The sequence below is a fragment of the Emys orbicularis genome, chromosome 4, assembly GCF_028017835.1.
Source record: "Emys orbicularis isolate rEmyOrb1 chromosome 4, rEmyOrb1.hap1, whole genome shotgun sequence".
Taxonomy (NCBI): Eukaryota; Metazoa; Chordata; order Testudines; family Emydidae; genus Emys; species Emys orbicularis.
In genome coordinates, this window is record NC_088686.1 from 72088272 (window position 1) to 72104733 (window position 16462).

Here is a 16462-nt window from a genome sequence, read left to right on the forward strand (position 1 = left end):
TTCACCTTCCTCTGCAGCATGGGGCACAGATCACTTGCACGTTTAAACTAGTGTAAATGGTGGATTCTATGTAACTTGAAATCTTTAAATCATGATTTGAGGACTTCAGTAACTCAGCCAGAGGTTGTGGGTCTATTACAGGAGTGGGTGGGTGAAGTTCTGTGGCCTGCGATGTGCAGGAGGTCAAACTAGATGCTCATGATGGCCTTCTGGCCTTAAAGTCCATGAGTCTGTGAGTTTGTCTCTTTTTAAGTTTGGTTTTGAAATCAAGAGTCTGCCCTGATAATAGAGATTTCAGAACTACAACAGTGTTTAATGTGTCTGTACTTTTAAAAAAATACACTTTTCTTTTTCAGTACATTATATGTTATTTTCCCAGGCACATCTGAACAGGGGTTTGGGGGGGGTTGTTTTTTTTGGGGGGGGGGGCGCGAAGGGGGAGGTGAGGTCTTAAGTAGTTAATTCTACTTCAGCGTTACCCAGGGGATTAAACATTCAAATAGCCATGAACAAATTTTTGCTCAAACAATTTGGTCAAAAGTTCTGATATTTGACCACAAAATGTCAGTTATGATTTAATTTCTAACCTAAACCCCACCAGTGATTTGGAGAAAAGGGTCAGAGCCAGAACAGTGTAAGTCATTTGCCTCTGGCACTCAAAATGCAAGGACAAGATTTGGCTGTAGAAGATACCACTGAAATCCTCTCATGATTCATGTATTCAAATTCCAAATTTCAAACCACCATTGCTGTTGCATAGCATAAGAGGAATGGGAAGAGAAAACAGCAAAATCTTTAGCCACACCAACTGGGAAGCACATGCTCCAAGAAACATGCTTTGTGAGGACTTCTCCCAAGCTTGAACCAACTGTCTAAAAGCAAAAGTATCCCAAGTACAACATTCAGGTCAACTGTGCCGTGGCCCAAGAAGTTCAAGTATGTGGCTCACAGGGATGCTCATTTTAATAGAGGAGGCTCAGATCAGAGAGATTACAGGTTGCAGGATCACTTGACTTAAGACAGAGTACTGTAGACCGGAACCGGAACCTGAACTCTTTGTAAGGTACACCTCCAGAATGAAGCAGCAGCAATAGAATGCGGATAGACTTAGATGAACACCTATATTAGCGCCAAATGAAGAAGAGTTGCAGTCTTGCCAACTCGAGGTTTTGTTGAAAGTCTCGTGATATCTGGTGTTTTTCTTAAAGTCCCAGGTCCTGCAGTCAAGTGATTCAGTGAAAATTTCAGCTTTTGCTGTTTTGGGGAGTGGGTTTTTTTTGTTGTTTTTTTTTAAGTAAGGTTATACTATGCTTGTGAAGAAAAGCCTGAAAAAGTGACCCAAGTTCTCCCTAAAGATTCAAAACCCAGAAGGCAAATAAAAAGGACCCCATATTTTCTTTCATAAATTTCATGATTTTCTGGGGCCTGACTTGTGATTTTTTTTAACGTTTAGGAGTGGCAGTACTGACAACGTAATATAATTACCCTGGAGCAACAATGCAGCCAAGGCCAGCTTACTGCTGTAGAGCAGATTTCAAGTGCAAATCCAGACTCAGCCAATAGGTGTCTCTTTTGCAGACATGTACTTCAGTACGTCATTTAGTCAGTAATATAATGCATAGATTTAATGTACTGTAAGTACCTGTATTAGGGCATTAGGCATTGTGATACTTAACACAACTGGAAAGTGGCCCTAAAGATCTACAAAACATTTAAATAATTTTCCAAAACTGTACATCTGTATTCATGTCCAGAAGAGCATTCTCCGAGCCCACCTTAGAAAACATGCCTTTGGCACAAAATGGACCCATCATTTCCTACAGCAGCAGCACTTTGTACATTTAGATAAAGGCCAAAAATGAATATCAATGACTTCTGGTCCTAAATTCTATAACTCTGTGACGTAAAATTCATAACTTAGTCTCTTAACTCAGGCAAAACTCCCATTGACTCAGTAGCCACCACTTGTCTTTAATCTCTTTCTTGAGCAAGGTCAAAGATAGTAGCTAGCCAATTCCAGCAAAACCTAACCTCTGCCAATATCTAAAAGCCCTCATTCAGGTGAAGGTATGGCAAGGAGAATGTATTGGTCAAGCTGAATGACAGTCACTTTATGGCTGAGGGCAAAAGACAAGCATCCAAGATAATGCTATTAAATCTATCAGCAGCCTTTTATACTGATCATGAGGGACTGCTAACTCACCTACAGGAACTCAACATGGTGTACAGAGTCACCTTAAGCGGTTTTTGCTCATTCCTCTTAGACAGATCCCAGAACCATGAGAGGTATTTTTTCCTTATCCCTGAGTGCTCACTTATACAGTCCTTCATAGCTCACTCCTGTCACCTCTCATTCACAATCACAATGGAGATTGGGAGATACCAGTGGCTCCAGTGTCATCAATAATCTGATAAAAAGTAGCTCTGCAATCTCCTTCTCAAACATTTATAGTGTTGTATTCACCAACTGTCCCAGTGTCTGGAAGAAACTAAAATCTGTATGAAAAGCATTGATTTAACCCAGGTGAGCAACTACGGTTACTGCTAGACAGAGCAAAATATTTTCAGGAATTAAGTGCTCATCCTCTATTGAGGGCATCTGCATAGTCTCAAGATCCTATCTGACTCTGTGCTGGTCCTATCTGCCCAAAGAGCAACTGTTTCATCTTTAGCCAGCCATGAAACATTGCCCTTTTCCCCTAATGCAGGCTAAGCCACAGTGCTGATCACTTTCAGGCTGGATTGTGCAACATGACCCCCTTATGGCCAGTTATCAACACAGGTATCAAAACCCACATCTGAAAAAACCTTCATTAATTCATTGAGGGACAAAATAAATTCACAAGATACCCTCTTAAGCAGCTCTTTGGAGATAAACTGTACATCCTTCTACACCTGGAGCAGAAAGAAAACTGGTCTCTTTCATGTCTCTAAGGTCATAGCCCCAACCCTGTTATATAAGCATTTACTGAAGCAGAAACCACTATAGTTTAAGTTGCAATACTGTTTTCATTCCAGCCTGTTTTTACTTATTACTTTCATGCTTCAAAGGTGATTTCTTTTTAAGTTTGAGCAAAAACAGTTCAGTCATGTTGAATTATGAAGAGTGGAAAAATATACTTTCCCCTGTGATAAAAGAATTTTTGCAGTCTTCTTATTTGTACAGCTCTACAACCACAATGTCTGAGTTTAAAGTTGAAATTTGACATGGAAATGGCCCTTACTGAGTGGAAGTGACTGTCAGTGATCCAGAGAAAATTGGTTTGGACTTGACTGAGCTCTGAGCATTTGAAAATTACATACCGAGTAGTAGGGTTTTTAACTTACTTCAAGTGCATCAAATCTAGTCAAATATATTGTGGGTTCCTACGCAATTTAAAGTGCTTAGGAGGCCTCCCTTAGCATCTCTGCATCTTAAAAAAATGCAAGGGTTGAAGGAGGGCTCCTACACATTTTGTGAGGTGTGCAGGGGTTGAGGAGAGGAGGCATTTGGATACTTCAGTGATGAGCACAGCATAAGAAGGTAGATGGATCTTGAGCAACTTGTAATCTGTCTATTGAAGATATTTATGGGTTGAGGCAAGAACGTAAGAATGGCCCTACTGGGTCAGACCAAAGGTCCATCTAGCCCAGTATCCTGTCTTCCGACAGTGGCCAGTGCCAGGTGCCCCAGAGGGAATGAACAGAACAGGTGATCATCAAGTGATCCATCCCCTGTCACTCATTCCCAGCTTCTGGCAAACAGAGGCTAGGGACACCATTCCCACCCGTCCTGGCTAACAGCCATTGATGGACCTATCCTCCATGAATTTATCTAGTTCTTTTTTGAACCCTATTATGGTCTTGGCCTTCACAACATCCTCTGGCAAGGAGTTCCACAGGTTGACTGTGTGTTGTGTGAAGAAATACTTCCTTTTATTTGTTTTAAATCTGCTGCCTATTAATTTCATTTGGTGACCCCTAGTTCTTGTGTTATGAGAAGTAGTAAACAACACTTCCTTATCTACTTTCTCTACACCAGTCATGATTTTACCTCAATCATATCTCCCCTTAGCTGTCTCTTTTCCCAGCTGAAAAGTCCCAATCTTATTAATCTCTCCTCATACAGAAGCCGTTTTTGTTGCCCATTTCTGAACCTTTTCCAATTCCAATACATCTTTTTTGTGGGGCGACCACATCTGCATGCAGTATTCAAGATGTGGGTGTACCATGGATTTATATAAAGGCAACATGATATTTTCAGTCCTATTATCTATCCCTTTCTTAATTATTCCCAGCATTCTGTTCGCTTTTTTGACTGCCGCTGCACATTGAGTGGATGTTTTCAGAGAACAAGGTCACTAGAAGTGCTTACCTCAGCCCCTGAATGATTCAAAAGGTACAAAAAGTTTAAGGGAGGAATTTGAGTGCACCTTGTATTGCCAAATTCTGTCATTACACATTACTACAACAACACTGCAAATTTCAAATTATAGAATTTATATCAATTATTGGCAACTTTTTGCAAGACAGCATAGTTTCTAAGTACTGGATAATGACGTTCTATTTTAAAACACAGACAGGAAATGCCATGCAAAAAACTATGTTAAGAAAACTTTAAAGTTAAACTTAAAAGTCAGAAAGTGATAAAGTTAAGGATTTACATGCAACTTTAATTCTGTCCTGTTGTGTATACACATTACAATGCAGTCTTTAATTACACTATCACATATATTTTTCAAATAATAAAGTTATACAATTTTTTTACAGCCTTAGCTACACATGATCCTTCTTGTAAAAATATTTTTCATCCCTGCATTCTTACACTTCTGTTTGTTGTAATGGTCCATTATATCTTTAGTAACTTAGATAGGTAAACTAAGGTAGGCAGAGAACAAGTGACTTGCCAAGGTCACATGGCAAGTCAATGTCAGATTAGGAATAAAATCATGATTTCCAGTCTTGTGCTCTAACCAATAGACAGTATTATGGTCCTATTCTATCATGTTACAAAATTACATTTGACTAACTGCTTACAAAATTTAACTTTCCTCACTGGGAAGTGTCAGTCAGTGGTGCATTCATATTAAAAAATGTGAAGTGTTTATCATTTATGATCATTAGGAAATTTTCAAACAGCCATTTTTTAAGCAGAAAAGATAATCGCAAATATCTCTTAAATCTTTTTGTCCTACCTACCTTTAAAAGTGGAAGCAAAATATATTTAACATACTGTACGAGTGGAGAAGAGTCCAACGTACACGTTTTAGACTGAAAACTCTTTGGGTCAAGAACTGTCATTTATTATACATTTATATAGTGCCCAAATGGACCCCCACTAAAGGTTGTGGCCTTTAGGCACTACTGCAGTAAAAACTGTAAATATTAATTTTACCTCTGTGAGGGATCCACAGGCCACTCCACCATGCAGGGCTTTATCCAAACCATCTAGGGTAGTGGAGAAGAAGGCTGAGGATGGATTGATAGCCCTTTTCATTTTCATCTCATAAGCCTATAACAGCAAAAATTAACCAAAAAAAAGCTTTTTCAGAGGGCAAGAGAAATTTCTGGCATTTGCGCCCCAACAATCTAGCATTATTTAATACTTGGCCTACAAGTTTACTGTACAAATCCTAAACTATATTCTCATCCTTCCCTGTGTTCTTTCTCCACCTGAGCCTCCACCACACTTAAATGCAGACACCACTAAGTAGATTTAAAGAAGTTTATTGTATACACTGAGGTTTTTGCAGTCTAGCTTTGAACTTTTCTCCCACATCACAATGTCAAATTATAAAAAGCACTTTACAATAACTTTTCAAAAGTGAAGTTTTTTTTCCCCCTGGCCAACATGTGCTGCTTTTGATCTGCCTAACTACTACTTATGAACAAGGAAATACTAACTCTGTGGTCAGCAGAACTGTGCAAAACATTCACAGTGAAACCCAAAACCAAGAATTTGGCTGATTTTGAACTTGGCATCTTAAAACCATTCGAGTTCATTGAAAGGTTCATTAAGATTTGTAAACTGTTTGAACAAGTCTGGGTCAATACCAAAGCCTAGCATAGCTTTTGGGTTTTGTGAGCCTGATCTAGTGAGTACGGCACCAGACTGGCAGTCAGGAAATTTGGGTTCTCCTTCCAGCTGACTTAAGATATGAGGCCAGTCACGCACCCTTTTTTATGCCTCAGTTTCCCCAAATACTGGGCAGCAGGCTTAACCAGTTAATATTTGAAAAGAATTTGGAGATCCTCAGCCAAAAGGTGCTAGAGAGTGGAACTGTACAAAGTATATGAAAAACATCTGTTTTGATCTTTTCAGGGCACAAAACACCACAAAGCAAAACTGGCTCCAGCGATATCCTGATAGATTTGGGTTCAGGTTAACTGGAAAAAGGAATGCACAGAGTGATAAGGGATTTGCACACATTTTATCATTAGTACAAAATTAGTCTTTTTTTTAAACTATGACATTTTACACTAGCTGTGGATCTGCCTCATATAGATTTTAATGTAAAAAGGAATCATTATGATAATCTAATCTGACTGCCTGCATAACATAGGCCATAGAATTTCATCCAATAATTCCTGTACTGAATCTGAGAAATTGTGGTTTTGCTAACATATCTTTTAGAAAGACATTCAGTCTTGATTTAAAAACTCCAAATGAAAAGAATTTACCACATCCCTTAGTCTGTTCAATGTTAAAAATTTTCCATCTTATTTCCCCTTTGAATTTTTCTGACAAACTCCAGCCACTGGATCTTGTTATGCTTTTGCATGCTCAATTAGAGTTTTCTAATATCAGATATCTTCTCTCTTTATAGGTGCTTCTTGGCCACAATCAAATCACCTCTTAACTTTCCCTTTGATGAACTCAATAGATTCAGCTCCTTACGTTTCCCATTCTGAGTGGAATTTTCCAGACCTCAAACCATTTTTGTTACTCTTTTCTAAATCCTCTCCAATTTTTCAATATCTTTGGACACAGAACTCTAGTAGTACATCTGTATAGAACAGGGGTGGGCAAACTACAGGCCAGGGGCCGCATCCGGCCCTCCAGACGTTTTAATCCGGCCTCGAGCTCCCATTGGGGAACGGGGTCCGGGACTTGCCCCGCTCTGGCACTCCAGGCAGGGAGCGGGGTCAGGGGCTTGCCCCACTCCGCGCGGCTCCTGGAAGCAGCAGCATGTCCCCCTCCTACGTATAGGGGCAATTAGGGGGCTCCGCATGCTGCTCTTGCCCCAAGTGCTGCCCCCGCAGCTTCCATTGGCCGGGAACCACAGCCAATGGGAACTACAGGGGCGGCGCCTGTGGACAGGGCAGTGCATAGAGCTGCCTGGCCGTGCCTCCGCGTAGGAGGCAGAGGGAGGACATGCTGCTGCTTCTGGGAGCTGCTTGAGGTAAGCACCGCCTGGAGCCTGCACCCCTGACCCCCTCCCATGCCCCAACCCACTGCCCCAGTCCTGATCCCCCTCCAACCCTCCAAAACCCTCAGTCCCACCCCAGAGCCCGCACCCCCAGCCAGAGCCCTCACCCCCTCCTGCACCCCAACCCCCAATTTCATGAGCATTCATGGCCCGCCATACAGTTTCCATACCCAGATGTGGCCCTTGGGCCAAAAAGTTTGCCCACCCCTGGTATGGAACAATGTTGAGACCACTATCACCTTCTTACCCACACTCAATATTTCTGTTTTTTCATTCAAGGATCACGCTAGCCACAGCATCACACTGTGAGTTCCTGTTCAGTTGCTTATCCACCATGACCCCAAATCCTTTGCAGAACCACTGTTTGACAAAATACACCCCAGACTTGTTGATAAAAATACTCAATAAGGATGGTCTGAGAACCAGTCCCTATGGGACCCTACTAGAAACACCCTCACCACTTGATGATTCCTAGTTAACAGTTATCCACTGAGATTTATCAGCCAGTTTTAATCCATTTAATATGTGCTATGTTGATTTTGTATAATGCTAATTTTTTAATCTGAATTTTATGTGACACCAAGTTCATTATATTAGTAGTTACCTTTCACAAGGTTGCAAGTGTGGTTGATAAAGAACGATTTCATTTTCATTTGACAAGACCTGTTTTTCAAGAATACATGCAGATTGGCATTAATTATATTTCCTTCCTTTGCTGATAGAGTCCCATATCAGCCACTGCATTATTTTTTCCTAGGATCAAGGTCAGGCCAGCCAGGTCAGCCCATTTAACTTTTGAATACTGGCACAACATTGGCTTTCTTCCAGTCCTCTGGAACTTCCCCAGTTGCCCAAGATTTATTACCCAAGATTTATTAAAAATTCACATTGATTATCTGGAGAGCTCCTTGGCCAACTCTTAAACTGCAGTGAACGTTACCTGGACCTGCACTGTCTTGACACCCAGTTTTCTCTGCCCCATCTCTCCCTCCTGCCACAAGCAGGCTACTATCATTAGCATCTTTTCTTTATGGCTGGGTGGACAACAACAGTCTAATTCAGACTTGTTCTCTTAGAGTAGCCACAAGAATCCAGTCAACAGCAGTGCAGCCCACACCTCCTGTCTCCTTCCCTCCACTCCCACCAACTCTAACACCAGATGCATCACTTTCATGCCACTCCACATTCCCATTTGCCTGGAATGAGAGAATACGAGATTCTCCAAAATGAGCAGAATATAGCTTTAATGATCACTCTGCTCTTTGGCACTAACATTACTTTCTAAAAACCAGTTTCTATGGGCACTGATGTTCCTACCCTTCACCTACACTAATCAATGGCACTTTCAGTTGTAAGGCTCAGATTGGAAGCAATTTCTTTGATATTCTCAGAGGTAGGAAAGAATTTCTTATCTTCTTGAGTGGCTCTCAGCATACATATGTCACTTGTAGGAGTGCTACTTATATCCTATTGTAATAACCTGAGCAACCTGCTTAAGCACTAAAACGCATAGCTGAACTCACTGTATTCTGACAAGAAAGAGATTTTCTTTTTATACACATCTGAACTGAGAAATTCATTGTCGTCTTTTGGATCTGAATTTAGCAATGAACACAGGCATAGCCTGACTTGATCCTTATAATGGAATTCCACTGTTTACATCTTGGATGGCACGCCATCTCATTTTATTTGCAACAAACCTATACTACACTATACCCTTGATAGGTAAAAAGAAAAGTGACTGTAGTCAAATTTCATAACAGGATCACCACAAGGATACTTACAGTCTGCATTTTGGGAGCACAAGCTAAGCTGACTTTGCAAAGAAGTTTCTGTACATTCCAATAACTTTGCCCGGTCACTTTCATTAACTCCAAGAGTGAAAGACACAGAAAGTCCTGAAAGATGATTAAAAGGAACAGAGTTCAATCTGGGGATTGAAGGGGGGAAAGAGATTACATCCGTTTAATATATTTATAAACAATCAGTTCATATTCCAAATTCCCCCATGGTGCAATTCCACTCAAGACAATGGAATTATACAAGTCATTAATTTTGCCTCGCATTTTAAAGGGCTGGGTGGGAGTGGGGAGAGCGGAAAAAATTAAACATTCAATGATTGTCATATTGGGGTGGGATGAAACAACAATATTGCCTTTCTCACAAGCCTCTGTCCTTAAATGAAAAATGATCACAGACCACCTCAAACAAGGTCTCATTTTCTAATTATCAGACTTAGGGCCAGATCCTACAATTGGATTCATGTCAGAGGACTGCAGCCTCTGCACAGAGACCCTGGCTCTGCTTAGGGATCTATTCATACAGACATTTGCAGGATCTAGCCCTGAATCACCCTGTATTGGACAAAGTCACAGAACACCAAATTAACAATTCTGGTTTGAGAAGAGAATGAGAAAACACCACTACTAGTTTCAGTTTAATATGACCATCTTCACTTCCTGTTGTATTGTGCTGCTGTATTTGGTTAAACAGTTGTCTTGCTCCACCCAAGTGGCAGCTGAATTTCATTGGTGACAGAAGTGATCTCTACATTACTTTAGGATCTTTGGGATGAAAGGCTCTATATAAATGTAAAGTATGAACCTGTTGGGAAGTTATTTCTGCACAAATTCAAGACTACACCTTTACAAGGCAGCAGGCCATACATGTGTCAAAGAGACTCATAACCCAACATAAAATAAATCTCTATATCTATTAAGCGAAAGTCTCACCCGACAGGTAGTGATCTGATGCCGACTCAGCCTGTCACAAAGTTCCTGAGATAACCCTGCTCTTCTTAATTTCTTAGTGGCCATGTTCCCACATCTGGTGAACAGAAAAAACAATCACAGTACAGCAAAACAAATCTAGAAAAGCTGTTTGCAATACCAACACAAACAATACCAGCACAAAAACACAAACACACACTCTACTCTAAAGAATGGAAACATATCACACATTACAAATCTTTGTACCATCGGAGTGTGTAAGTGGTCACAGAGCAACTCCTGTTAAATAACAATTACCCATAAATAGCCAAATGCAAGGCCATGCACCTAGGAACAAAGAAAGCAGGTCATGCATACAGGATTAGGGACTCCATTCTGGGAAGCAGTGACTGAGATTTTGGGGGTCATAGCAGATAATTATCTGAACATGAGTTCCCACTGCAACACTGTGACTAAAAGGACTAATGCAAACCTTGGATGTATAAGTAGGGTAATATCAAGTAGAAGTAGAGAGTATCTGGCACTGGTGCAACCACTACTGGAATAGTGTGTCCACAATTCAAGGTTGCTGAGAAATTAGAGAGGTCAGAAAAGAGGCACGAGAATGATTAAAGGATTAGAAAACATACCTCAGTGAGAGATTTAAGGAGCTTGATCTATTTAGCTTATCTAAGAGAAAGTTAAGGAGTGACTTGATCAGAGTCTGTAAGTACCTAAATGGGGAACAGAAATTTGATAATAGAGGGCTCTTCAATCTTGCAGGCAAAGGTATAGCACAATCCAATAGCTGAAAGTTGAAACTAGACAAATTCAGGCTAGAAATAAGGTGCATGTTTTTAACAGTGAGGGTAATTAACCATTAGAACATCTTTCCAGGGGTTGTGGTGGATTCTTTATTGCTTGCAATTTTTAAATCCATATCAGTTGTTTTTCTAAAAGATATGGTCTAGTTCAGCCATAGCTATTGGACTTGAAGAAGGAATTCCTATGGCCTGTGTTATGCACCTCAGACTTGAAGATAACAATGGCCCAGCCTTTAAATCTAGTAATTAGCTGGGATATTACAACTGTACCATTTTTCATGTTCTTCTAATCTCTCAACCAGGGCATAAAAGATACCAGTATGCCTGGCAACTGAAAAGCAGATGTAACAGATCGTCTAAAGCATCTATACGCATTTGTCTTCCTGTCTACACATATATTCAATCATTTTGTTCTTTCACACATAATATCCTGGGGATATTCCCTGTGGGCTCGTAACGAGGATTTCAAAGAGACTGGCTCTTCTGAATGTCTCTCAGGTATCACTGATCTTGGTGCCTGGTGGGTCAAGCCACAGGGTTATGTTAGTGTTGTGTGAATACTCATGCAGTGCAGAAATCATCAGTGGAGTTCATTGTTATGTATATCACTATAGAGTCTCAGAGCTCACAACATATATCTTTGTCATTTGGCTGCATCAAAATGTTATTGTTGAAGTACTAAATTTCTCCTGCAGCCATAGAGGAGATATATACATCTTTACATGTTCAGTGTCCTGCCAAGAAAGCAGTAAGTGTCCTGGAGATTGAGAAGTGAAGGTTGATTGTAGAATAGGATTTGCAGGATGTTAAAAGGACAGTCATGAAAAGGATCAAATTAGTAAATAATTTTTCATTTTAATATAACATCCACACACTCAGCCCATAGCTCTAGAGTAGCAACTGGCTCTCATGTATCTCACATACTGCTATTGCAAAACCCATGTGTCTGATCAGATCTTCTGTTACTCTGCTTTGTTTCAGGAAGAGAAGAAAACAATTAGACATAGAAATGCTGCCCATAACCCTTGGCACACGATATGGCACCAGGCAAAGGGACAAGAGCTACTTCCAAAGCAGCCTGGAAAAAAAAAAAAAGAGAGAATGAAACAGATTAGCAGGGAAACAAGGAGGAAGGAAAATACTGATAGGGAGTTCCAGAAAGCCAAGAGATCCTGAAAATTCATTGCCATGTTTGCCTTGCGACATTAGGGCTTCATCTACAGGACCCATAATTCATCACTGATGCAGTTCCTGCAGTAGAACCTGTAGACAGGACTCAAGTGTTACTTCCACCCTGTTATTTAACCCTACTCAGATGATGCTATGGTACAAAAATAACACCTGAGGCTATGGCTACACTACAGAGCTTAAAGCGACACAGCTGTGCCACTGTAGTACTACAGCAGATACTCTAAAGCCAACAGGAGAGTTCTCCCACTGACTTGTTTACTCCAGCCACTGAGAGCAGCAGGAGCTATGTCCATGGGAGAAGCGCTCCTGCAGACATAGTACTATCCACACCAGCACTTAGGTCATGTAATTTACATCACTCGGGGGGTAGCTTATTCACACCCCTGAGTGACATAACTCATACCGAGGTAAGATGTAGTGTGTACATAGCCTCAGTTTAATCCCAGTTTCCACCAGCGGGGCTGCACCGATAGTGAATTACAGGTCCTAATGCTGCCAGTGCAGACAGGGTTTATGGCGCGGATCCTCAAGTTCATCTATGGGGATCATCATCCAGCTGTTACCTCTCCTTTGTGAATGACCCCGGGGGGGGGGGAGGCCTCCCTACCTACCCCCCACTTCTTGCATGGCCCAGAAGGCGGTAATGAGCGAGTGGCTCCCAGGGCTGCCCAAAGGATTCAGGGGGCCTGGGGCAAAGCAATTTCAGGGGCCCCTTCCATAAAAAAAAAAGTTGCAATACTATAGAATACTATATTCTGGTGGGGGCCCCTGTGGGGCTTGGGGCAAATTGCCCCACTTGCCCTGCCCCCTGGGCAGCCCTGGTCGCTCCACATACACACACCAGTGCCCCCAGGAGGATGGGCTGTGGAGGGGGGCGCCCCTCATTCTGCCCTGACCCCACTTCCCCCGTGGGATAGTGCGGGAATGTCCCTCCCACACGGTGCAGGGCGCCCCGCTGCCTTCCCGCGCCGACCCAGGTTCCCCATGTCCCGCCCGGCGACTGCTGGCTGCAGCCCCCTCCTCCTGCCCTGGGGCCGCCGAGCCCCTCCCCCCGGGCTCCGCCATCCAACCGCCACAACGGCCCCGCGCCCTGACCTGGCAACTTTTTCAAAGTCTCCCACTTCCCCGAGCAAGAGGTGGAGCCACAGAGCAACATCCAGGGCAGCGCTTGGCCCGTTACCCTAAGCCACCGACCAATAAGCTGCAGCGCTATGGCTCAGCCAAGCGCGAGGCATGCTGGGAGTTGTAGTTCTCTGGGGAGGCTCGCACAGTGAGCGGCGGCCACCCCCCCCAGCCCGTTCTCCTGTGGGCGTATGAGGTGTGCAGGGGTTTTGCTCCCTGCAGTGCATCTAGAGTGGCTGGCAGCTGCCCCCCTTGGCTTGTTTTCAAGGGATGGAAGATAAGAGAATTCCTCTTCCCCATAATTTCTTGGCTGTGGTTGTGTATGTACAAGCACGTGATGGTTTGAAGCTGCCCAGAGGCTCAGAATGTTAGAAGTCCAGGGACCAGCTAAAGTCATTTTCCTTGTAGAGAGACTGGTCCAAAGGCAGAGCTCAAACTACATATACTGGAAAAATGGAGGTACTTTTAAAATGGTGATTACTATTACTTAGCATTAATATACTTCTTTAATCTGAGGATCTCAAATTGCTTTATAAAGGTGGGTAAGTATTATTTCCATCTTCTGATGGGGGAGACTGAGATGTACAGAGTTTGAAAGATTGTTTGCTGAAGGTGAAGCCACTGGTGCAATTTCAAATTATAAATGCATATAAAATAATCATCATGGTACAAACCAGTTAGCAGGTAGCTGTCTCCACCTGTAGCAAATTCTTGCATCGTAATTCTAAAGAGTGTTCCCTTCTTGAGAAGGAGGGACCCTAATGGCAGAGTAACCCATTCACAAGTATTCAAATTCATTACAACATGAGGGGAGAGAGCTTTACATTAATCTGCTTATGAGGAAATTGTCAGATCAACCTTCAGGGAATTCTGGAAACACCCACAAAGAAATTATTCAAGTAATGGAGGCAAAGCCAAAGGTTGCCTTCAAGGACCAAGGCAGGGTTGGATTCTAACTGATTACACAATATTAAAGTAGAACTGCAAACAGAAAGAGGAATTATGCTTCAGATTACACTAACCACTAACTGTTCTAGGGTCCAGCTCTCTGGAGTTTAAAAAGAAATGAGATTCACTCCACAATCAGCTAAGTGATTTGTCATCATTTGACTCTCATGAAAAAACAGTATGGTAACATAATTGATGGAAATCTCCATCAAGTTCAAGATTATTTGGTCAAAATCCTAAATGATTGGGAACAGGATTCAGAGCCCAGACATGAGTCACAAATAAAAATAATTTGGTTGGTCTCTAATTAGTCCTCATTTGTCCATTTCACAAAGCCACTGCAGAATTTCATATTACTGGCATCCTCTGTTCAGAAAAAGCAATATGAAAAAAGATCTAGTAGTGTGCTAGAAAATATCCTGTTCAAATCCATTTGGATAATCACATTGTGTTGACTTAAGTTCTCCTTGCAGTTCAGTTGCCAAAGTTAGTCTTTACTGCGTTCCCCCTTAAAAACATGCATATCGTTGCTGAGGCAGAATGGCTGCCATGCCCTACCCTAGAGTTCCTGCATTCTATTAGTAGGTTAGCACATACAATCCTTGTATGTACAGTCTACAAATCATTTGGTAGCATTCAGGATGAAAACCAGTATAAAATATAAGGTTTCAGTAATAATGAATAATAAGAGAAGGATTATCTTTTGACTCAAACTCAGGACTTGGTCAAGAGATTTCATTTCTACGGCCTGCCAGCCCTATCACAGACTCCCTCTCCAGCCTAAGGAAAATCCATTAACTGCTCGGTGACACCTGTAAAATAGGAATAACAACTACCTTACAGAAAGCTTGTGAGGCTTAATTCATTAATGTTTGCAATGTGATTTGGAATCCTCAGATGGAAGGCACCTAAAAAGTGAAAAGTATTATTTGTGTTATCTACAGTATTAATCATTGTCATAATATTTAGTCCCAAAGATTAACCTAGCTGATTGAAAAAATACGTTGACTCATTTGGAATATATATTGAGGGAGATATATGCCCTGAACTGTATGTTTATGTGTGTGTAGTGCAATAAAAAAAAAATATAGTGGAATTGAAAAAAAAAAAAATACAAGAGCAAGTTCAATACTTTATAAAACCAGCAAGTCAGTGGTGGATTAGCCACTGGGCCAACGGGGCCTGTGCCCAGGGGCCCCAGCCAATTGGGGGCCCCCAGAAAATGAGTGCCCCCGCTCCGCCCACCCTCCCGGTGCTCCTGCCGGAGAGCGGGGTTGGGGCACAGGGGCTTGACCCCTGTCCACCCGCCCAGCCCTCCTGCCGGGGAGTGGGGAAAGCCCCGGCGACCCTACCCTTCTTCCCGGCAGGAGCACCAGGCGGACGAGGGAAGCCCCCATACACTGACCCCGCTCCCCGGCAGGAGTGCCAGGCGGGGGAGTGGGGCAAGCCCCCACGCCTCAACCCATTTTCCCAGCAGGAGCACCGGGAGAGAGGGAGGATGGGGTGGGGGACTGCAGGCAGAAGGAGTGGGGAAGGGCCCCCACTTGCTCTGGCCCAGACCCCCACAAACCCCTAATCCACATCTGCAGCAAGTCATAAAAACATGGTGAAAGCTATGACATAGCAAGAGGCCATGAGTAAGGCTGAGAGTTTGACCTCCGTGACTTCTGCAGCAGCTGGTGCGGCAGGCTCCAGGGCTGCCCGAGCAGCTTAGGCAGCCCCTGGGCCAGTTGCACTGGCCACTGCTGGGGCAGTCTCAGGCACCGCCCCCACCCAAAACTAGCAGGAGGAGTTTGGGTGTGGGAGGGGGCTTAGGGCTGGGGGTTGGGGCACAAGAGGGCGTGAGGGCTCTGGGCAGCGCTTACCTTGGGGGGGCGCCCCGAAAGCGGCAACGCGTCCCTCCCTCCCTAGCTCTGTGCACTGCCTCCAGCTGCAGGCATGCCCCCACAGCTCCCATTGGCCACGGATACCAGCCAATGGGAGCTGTGGAGCTGCCAGCGCGCGTAGCTAGGAACTTCAGGGGGGACATGTCACCGCTTCGCCGCTTCCAAGAAGCCAAGTAGGGGGCCTGCGAGCTCCAACTCCCCCCCTCCCAGCACCAGCGGGGGTTCCGGTTTGCTCCCACCCAAGCACCTGCCGCGCCCCCTGGACTGCCCCCCCAAACACCCGCATTCCCCCAGCACCCATGGCACACACCCCAGGTCTCCCCCCAGCATCTGCGGCCCCACTCCCAAGATTTAGTCAGGGGTATAGTACAAGT

At 43.3% G+C, this 16462-nt stretch overlaps 1 protein-coding gene across 1 annotated transcript in view; it reads right to left on the reverse strand.

Annotated features, from left to right (window-relative positions):
• The window catches only part of RAD51B (RAD51 paralog B), a 557106-nt gene extending 543836 nt beyond the window's left edge, over positions 1-13270 (reverse strand). The window contains exons 1-4 of the mRNA XM_065403312.1: positions 13228-13270; positions 10142-10235; positions 9194-9307; positions 5375-5491 (exon numbers count right to left, since the gene is read on the reverse strand). Of these exons, the coding sequence (XP_065259384.1) occupies positions 5375-5491; positions 9194-9307; positions 10142-10225 (315 nt within the window). The 5' untranslated portion in view covers positions 10226-10235; positions 13228-13270. The remainder of the gene's footprint in view (positions 1-5374; positions 5492-9193; positions 9308-10141; positions 10236-13227) is intronic.
• Positions 13271-16462: the final 3192 nt, after the last annotated feature.